The sequence below is a fragment of the Sinocyclocheilus anshuiensis genome, unplaced genomic scaffold (genome assembly GCF_001515605.1).
Source record: "Sinocyclocheilus anshuiensis isolate Anshui unplaced genomic scaffold, SAMN03320099.WGS_v1.1 scaffold322, whole genome shotgun sequence".
Taxonomy (NCBI): Eukaryota; Metazoa; Chordata; class Actinopteri; order Cypriniformes; family Cyprinidae; genus Sinocyclocheilus; species Sinocyclocheilus anshuiensis.
The window spans coordinates 688,925-697,307 of record NW_015542366.1 but is presented as its reverse complement, the minus strand read 5'-3'; the positions used below and the strand labels follow the sequence as shown (position 1 = coordinate 697,307).

Below are 8,383 nucleotides of genomic sequence, written 5' to 3'. Positions count from 1 at the left end.
CATGTTGCATCCACTTAAGTTACAATGGATTATATTTCTTATAGTTATAATGTATTATAAGTCTCATATCTTGCCATTTTTCTCATGTTACTTTACTTAAAGCAATCAATGACCACTTATAAGTATAGTAGTAATAATAATAATCATAATTAAAAAAAATTTTCCTCAAACAGCCATAAGATCAGATATCAGATCAGATGAATGTGTAATATGACACATTTGCTTTGAACTATTTTTATTGTATCAGTTTGATTATTTTGATGGCACCCTTTAGACAGCTGTTGATAAGTAACTCTGCAACTACATGTCAACTAGCAGTCATTGGAGTATTGGTAGTATGTCTGCTAAATATATGCCAATACTTTATTTTGATGGTTCCCCAACAGACATACTGATAAGTAACTTTGCAAGTATGTCAACATTCTACCTACCCTAACCTTAACCTAAGCCTACTAATACTCTAATGAGAGTTAGTTGACATGTAGATGCAAAGTTGCTTATATATGTAACCTAACATATAAGCATTGCATTTTTTTTTTCAGTTGAAATCTCATAATCTTAAAAGTTATAACCACAAATGTGTAAGCATTATATTGTATTATAATTGTTGTTATGATTATTTATAAGATGATGTAACATATTATAAGGTTTTTTATATTGCATTATGCATTCATTATAATGCCTTAAGAATACCCATATAATGTATTATAAATATGGGCTTCATAGAAAGTGTTACCAAAACTTTTTCTCCTGGTGCTCACACACTCCATCAGTGTCTCGGACACACCTCCCTGGGTTTCTCAAGTCCATCCACAGTTATTAAGAGTGAAGCATGCTGAGGGTAGTCCTGAGGTGAAAAATGAAAGGTGAAAGGTCACTGAGATGAGCATCAGGGACACTGGGATTTAAGTCCCTTGCTATTTATTGGAGTGTTTCCATTTTTGTTGGAAATAAAGAGCCTTGATGAGTTAATGTGTATTTCTCTGGGGTGTGCCTAATTTTACTATCCAATTTAACCAAAAAAACTAATTGAATTGTGTGTATTGAATTAGGAAATGCAGTGAGTGTATGGACTGGAAATGTGCGCATGTATGTGTGTGCGCGTTAATTGAATTTCACGTGCCACGTGTCTGATTAGTCTGTGGTATATCAGTGCCGTGGCAGCTGCTCCCTAGAGACTCGGTTTCTCCACCTTCTTACACACACACACACATGGCTTTCCCAGGAGAACACTGAGTTACACCCCCCATAGTAATTCCTTTCTTCGTCTCACACTTCTCACTCTCTATATCCTGGAATATCCCTGTTCCATTTCTGGAAAGTGTGACAAGTTTGTGTGTCTATAAGTGTTGTTAGTCTTGATATTTTGGCTGTTTATATGCCCTTTCAAATTTGGACAAATTATATACAGTTTTTAAAATCAATATACATGTGTATTACTGTGTTTTACATTTATATTTTGAAATCTTACTGTGGGCAGACGAACCCACTGCAGTCTCACACACACACACACACATAATAAAGGCGTGAGTAAAGTGAGAATGAGGGAAGGGAGGGTGACCATATATTCAGTGCAACATCAACGCCATTGTATTAATGAGTAGGACAGATGTCTGTGTAAATGTTTTTCATGATTGCATCATATTTGGGAAAACATTGTCTATATCAACTAGTTCAGTTCATTTTCTGAGCTAAAAGAGACCACTCTGGTATGTTATCTTGTAATTGCAGTCTTTATGAGAGGCCCAAGGCGATCGTGTAATACAATCACAGGCACACAGCGGTTTACTAAATCTTCCTAAAAGAGGAGCTGTGTTGGTCACATCTGCTTGAATGAGCTTTAATGGAGGACTCAATAATGGGGCGTGTTTCTCTGACTTCCTGTTGTGCGCAGAGCCGACCCCTGTGACTCTTTAGTTATTGCATGGGGACAAGCATGGCCAGTCTGCCTCAGCGGAACAGGATATTGTCATGGTAATATAAAGGCGGGATTCAATTTGACTCTTTTGTCAGCAATCAAACATGAGGTTTTTAATGGAACTAACTGCGTTTTTATGGGCATTATAAATGGGAAATCTTTTGCTCATTTGGATTTGACAGTTGTTTTGGACATTGAATACAAAGAGTACAATGCAATTATGTAAATTCTGTAATTTTATCAGTTAATTTGTTGCTATGTGGTTGCTAGAGTGTTTAGGCGTTTGTTAGGTAGCTACTTTTTAACTCAGCAAGCCGGATGCTTTAATGTCCAATCAAAACTTGACGAGTTATGTGCCAAATATGTTCAATTTCAGGTCTGAGGTTAATTAATCATATCTCGTTTGTGTTGAGGTCCACTCTGCAACCAAATATTCAGTTGCCATGCTAATTATTCTTGTTAGCCCTTGAATCTCACATTTCCCTAATTGTTAGATGCGAATGAAAACAAACAACAGCACTGTCCAAGAAAAAAAAGGGGGGCAGGGTAATAACATTTTCCTCGAAACCCAAAGCTGGAGGCATTTCAGCATGGCAGACTGTGAGATCAGCCCACTGTAGGATTAGCTCATGTTGGCAGATTCCTGCAGAACTGTAAGGACATGATTTTGATTCTTGGGACGGCTCAAGTGTTCATGACAAATCCCTACTGTGCATCTCGTCACTTTAAATTTGTGATCAGAGTGACTGGGCAGTTGGAACATACTAATGAAATTCAATTTTAATTAATGTTACTATATCACATACTTGGTTTTGGATTAAACCAGCACTGTTTGGGCTACACTGACTTGTTAAGGAGAGCTGAACTGTTCATTTATATATAATTTATGTAATGATAATTTTTTATTTATTTTGGATGGGCCCCCTAAATGTATGCATGTATATGTGGTGAAATAGCACTGTCAGAATGTTTATAGTCAGCAAGAATTTTCTTTAAAGAAATTAATACTTGTATTCATCTAGGATGCATTAAATTGAAAAGACATTAATAATTACAAAATGATTTTCAAATAAATGCTATTTTAAATTATACTAGAAATTCTATTGTTAGTTGTTTTCAACTGTTTTAAACCTTCATAATAAGAAGAAATGTTTCCTGAACAACAAATCAGCATATTAGAATGCTTTCTGAAGGATCATGTGACACTGAAGACTGGAGTAATGATGCTGAAAATTCAGCTTTGCATCACAGGAATATATTACATTTTAAAACATATTAAAATAGAAATCAGTTATTTTAAAGGGGTCATATGATGTTGCTAAAAAGAACATTATTTTGTGTATTTGGTGTAATGAAATGTGTTTATGCTGTTTAAGGTTCAAAAAACACATTATTTTCCACATACTGTACATTATTGTTTCTCCTCTATGCCCCGCCTTTCTGAAACGCATTGATTTTTACAAAGCTCATCGGTCTGAAAAGCGAGGTGTGCTCTGATTGGCCAGCTATCCAGTGCGTTGTGATTGGCCGAATACCTCAAGCGTGTGACGGAAATGTTAAGCCCCTTACCATATTGTGATGCCCTGTCCGGCCGGAGCTACAAGACAAAAACAATAAAACCCATTGTAAACGAGGCATTTGTTGCATCCAGTGGGGACATAATTACGGATTATAATGACTTATACTGTCTTTTTACGCTTTGCGTTGCATCGCGCCGCGTAAACATAAAACCATGTCTGCATTTGTGATCGAAGAAATGACAAACAACAAGCACTACTCTACACTGCTCAAAACTCGCGTTTGAATCATCAGTGGCAAATACTTTAAATATGAAGAGAGTCAGAACAGCCTGCATTGTAGGCTACTCTGCCAGGATCAGGAAACAGTCCTCTTGTAAATACAACTTAACCACTGATTTCTAGTTGTGTCCTCTTTTGGAGGGCCAAACAAAGTGTTTTCGCTTTCGCAACGAAACACATAGCGTCTTCACAACATGGCGGCGGCACTAACAATAAAGTTACGCCTTATTTCTTTGCGTGAACATTTGGGCGGCGTTATGCAAATCTTCCCACATCGTGACGTAGACATGTAGGGGCGTGTTTAAACGAGGCGTTTTAGGAGGGCGTGGACCAGTCTTAACTTTTATAAAGAATATCTCTTTGGGTTTGAGACTTTAGTCTTTGCAACTTTAGGGATCTTATCTATTCACGAACAGCTTGTAACACTCCAAAGAGAAAGGAAAACTTGAAATCGCATCATATGACCCCTTTAATTGTAATAATATTTCACAATATTACTGTATACTACTGTATTTTTTATCAAATAAATGCAGCCTTGGCGAGCATAAGAGACCTCTTTCAAAAATATCAAATAGTTGACTGAGTAAACCTGACTAAATCGTGTTTGTACACCAGTAGTTTTTAATGAATAGATGAATATTAATGCAGGATCAACGGTTTTTAAATCAGTTCTCGGTGTCACATTGTAAAGCCTCTCCTTTCTGCTTCACTGCTTACTGACCACCTCACTGTCAGTTACGCTGAGACAGAGGGGCTGCTGGGTCTTCTTCTGTCAGGAGATCCACACCACAATCCACGCAAACATCACAGCTCTGTATTGATCTCCAGACATATTTTTGATTTTACGCAGTACCCAGTAGGGAGGCATTTTAATGAAGAGTCTATAAACATAAGAACTCCACGAGGGGCGTGTGTGTGTGTGTGTTCATGCAATCACAGAGAGAGAGAGAGAGAGAGAGAGAGAGAGAGAGAGAGAGCGCTCAGGGAGGTAGACATATGTGAGACCATTGTTAGCCTTTCTAGTCTCTCAAGGAGTTGTCATGGCAACAGAATATAGATGGTGTGTGTGGATGCAGACAGTGGGAGGGAGGCTGTACCAGTCAAATGCAATGGCTCACTAACATAAGCTAGGTATTAACCCTATAAAGCCTACTGCATCATATTTGATACACAAACTTTTAAGGCCACTAAATTGTCCCGATCAAAACTTGCTTGCAAAAACCCATTGTACTCAATCTACTACATGCATTCTGTCATCTGATTGATAGCTTATACTTTTTTAGAAAGTAAAAGGCCTTTTATTATAAATCAAAAACCTTCCACTTTCAGGTTGTGGTACATGTGTGTTTTTGCAGTTTTTACAAATGTTTATAAAGGAAATGTAAGAATAACTTTTAAATTGTTAGTAATATTTCAAGACGAACACTTACTGGACTGAAGCAATTTTTGTTTATTTGATTATTCATACATCATTTTTAGAAAAATCATGTCAAAATTTGAGTATCATATCAAAATCAGGTTTTGCAATCAGGCTTTCAATCATCGTTCTGCATTGCATTTTATGTTTTTTTCCCCCTCAATAAAAACAAACAAACTACAGAGCTTTAATCATAAAACTAAGCATTTAAACAGTATCTTATTGAGACATATTGGGAGATATAAAGCGACAACTCATGTTTATATATTATGTAAGTATTACGCAAGTAATTTTATGTTAGTCGTAGATCTCATTGATTTACCTACAAGCTATCAGAATTTCATCTCACTTTTTGGAAATATAAATAAAATCTGCAATAAATTTAATATTTTTGCTCCGTTTGGGCCTCTGAGGTGTTTTTCCTCTTGGAGTATGAGCTCCATATTCTTACTATAACATGCTAAATGAGCCATAAAAGCCTGATGTAATTTATTTTATTTTATTTTTTGTCTAAATGTTCAAGAAACAATGGTTAGATTTAATTTGGCTTGACTGTTGTTGGATGTTTTTCTTAGTGTATTTGTGTGTTTTGTAGGGCTCTTTCCCAGGCAACCTGCAGCTGGTGCTGGTACTGAGACCCACAGCACTCTTCCAGCGGACAATCTCAGACATCTTTTTTAAGTTAAACAAGGATGAGTTTAAAATGAAGGTGCCGGTAAGTACACATACACAAGGCACAAACTCCCACACTGAGGCATGTGGTTAATGAAGAGCGTAATGAGATGGATCATATGCTGACGCAAGAGAATGCTCTACATTATGTACTGTGTGTGTGTAGGTGATCATGCTCAGCTCTGTGACTGAGCTCCACAGTTACATCGACCGCACACAGCTCACTCAGGAACTGGGCGGCACGCAGGAGTACTGCCACGAGAAATGGATTTCACACCGCACCGTGAGTACACTCCTGTTTTTAACTATGGTACTGATGGGTGGACCACAGAAATGAAAAGTGGACACAGGACTGGTTAGATGTATAATGCACACAGAGATTGAATAAGCATACTGAGATACTAAGTGATATGTGGTTACTACTTGAATTTAATATGGCCTAAGACTATTATGGTTTAATAACTAGTTATTATAATATGGACATTGTACATACTTGTTGACCAAGAGTTTGGGGTCAGTAAGATTTTTTTTTTTTTTTTTTTTGCAAGTCTGCATTTACATAAAAAATACAGTGATACTGAATAAAAGTCTTTGCTGTATTCATTTCTTTCAAATCTTATTGACCCCAAACTTTTGAATGGTAGTACAAATATGGTAATATGGAATCAATTCACAAAATACATAGTTATAATAAATCATAGTTAATATTGTCCCACGTCTTGTCCTATTCATCACTCGCAAAATGGAAGGACAAGTTGCATTATGGGATATACTATGCAGTATGCTACCGGTTAATTCAGTACATTTTGAAAATGCAGTTAGTGAAAGTGGAAATGTTAATAATACTATATTCATACTGCATACTTAATAGTAGTATGATAGAATGCTATAAAATGCCAAACATATCTTAAATCTTGGTGCTTCATCATTATAATGTGATATTAAACAAACAAGCTTTCCAGGAGGATGTTGTCTTCACCTCAAGCAAATTAATTTTCTTTCTTCTCATTCCATTTGTGGATTTGCTTTTAAGTAATCAGTAATTGATTTGTCTGTATTGATCTGTGGCTGCTGTGTTTTAAGGACAGCACACTTGTTTGCAGTGCTTGTGGATGGTTCTTATTTGTTGCACACTCATCCATTAGTGTGATTTGTGTTAGGGGATATTGCTGTTGTGTGATTGGTGTGGCATATGTGTCTCTTGGTTTGTGTTGTGCCTGTAGGCCATTGAAGGTTTTGCTCAGATGGTGAAGAAAATGGCACAGACTCTTCAGTCTTTTGGGACAGAGCTGGCAGAGACAGAGCTGCCCAATGACGTTGAGGCCACGTCCAACCTTCTAACCGTCCACACAGAGAAGAAGGACACAATGAAGGTCAGAAAACCCAGTAAAACTTCATGTCAGCATACTAGACAATAATGTACATTATCCTGCTAAAACACAGCTACTTGGCAAATAAATAAATGGACGAAGAATATTGAACAAGGCTGCAGTTATTTGATTAAAAATACAGTAAAAACAGTAATTGTGAAATATTATTACAACTTTTTTTATTTAAATATATTTTAAAATGAAACTTTTTCCTGATGGCAAAGCTGAATTTTCAGTCTTCAGTGTCACATGATCCTTCAGAACTCATTCTAAAATGCTGATTTGATGCACTTTTTTTTTTGATGCAGCATTTTTTTTTTTTAAATAGAAATATGTCTTTACTGTCACATCTTTTAAATTTTAATATTTCTCAATATTACTGTTTTCACTGTATTTGTAACGATCACCAGCTGGAGTGCCCTTGATAGCCACCAGAGGGCACTCCATCCCCTACCTTTACCACTCTATCCTGGACTACGTCTCCCATAATCCATTGCCCGGACTCATCGTGATTTTCACCTGTTGCTCATTACCTCTGCCTATAAAAGTCTGGGGTTTTCAGTCACTCTTGGCGAAGTCTTGCATGTGTCACAGCTGCAGTTCTAACCCTTTTATTCTGGTTCGCTCATGTCCTGTTTTCCTGGTACTTGATATTCTGCCTGTTTTGTCTGGATTACTCTGTTTGCCTCAGCCCTGAACTCTGTCATTGTTTGGACTGCTTATTGTTTTGACTACGATTGTGGATTATTCCTCTAATAAACTACTGCACTGGGATCCTCAGCCTTCGTGTCCCCGTGCAGTTTTGTGAAAGTATTGTTGATCAAAAAAATTCAGCCTTGGTAAGGATCTTTCAAAAACATTGAAAAATCATAATTATACACAATGCAAAAATAATACCAAATAGTTATATACAATATACATACATTTTATACAGTTTAGCAGTCATTATACAAAAATTTTTTTGCAGAATGCTGCAGTCAGAGTCAGGCATGCTATAAAGATTATACTATGTTTCATTATAGGTCTTAGTCCTTAACAAGGGGTCCAGTATGATCATAAATAATTTAACATGGATTATTCACATGGCCATAAGCTATAAACAATCCTTAAGTTTACATAATTCATGTTCATCATTCGGCCTGAATAGTATGTTTATTTCATGTTGCTGTGTGTGTGTGTGTGTGTGTGTGTGTGTGTGTGTGGGTGT

The 8,383-nt window shown here is 36.6% G+C and overlaps 1 protein-coding gene across 9 annotated transcripts in view; it reads left to right on the top strand.

Moving 5' to 3' along the window:
* Positions 1-8,383, top strand: part of LOC107692131 (guanine nucleotide exchange factor DBS-like) — a 72,798-nt gene that overhangs the window by 48,282 nt on the left and 16,133 nt on the right. For all 9 annotated transcript variants that reach the window (XM_016491051.1, XM_016491052.1, XM_016491050.1 and 6 more), the window contains 3 exons: positions 5,730-5,849; positions 5,973-6,089; positions 7,030-7,179. In XM_016491051.1, the coding sequence (XP_016346537.1) occupies positions 5,730-5,849; positions 5,973-6,089; positions 7,030-7,179 (387 nt within the window). The remainder of the gene's footprint in view (positions 1-5,729; positions 5,850-5,972; positions 6,090-7,029; positions 7,180-8,383) is intronic.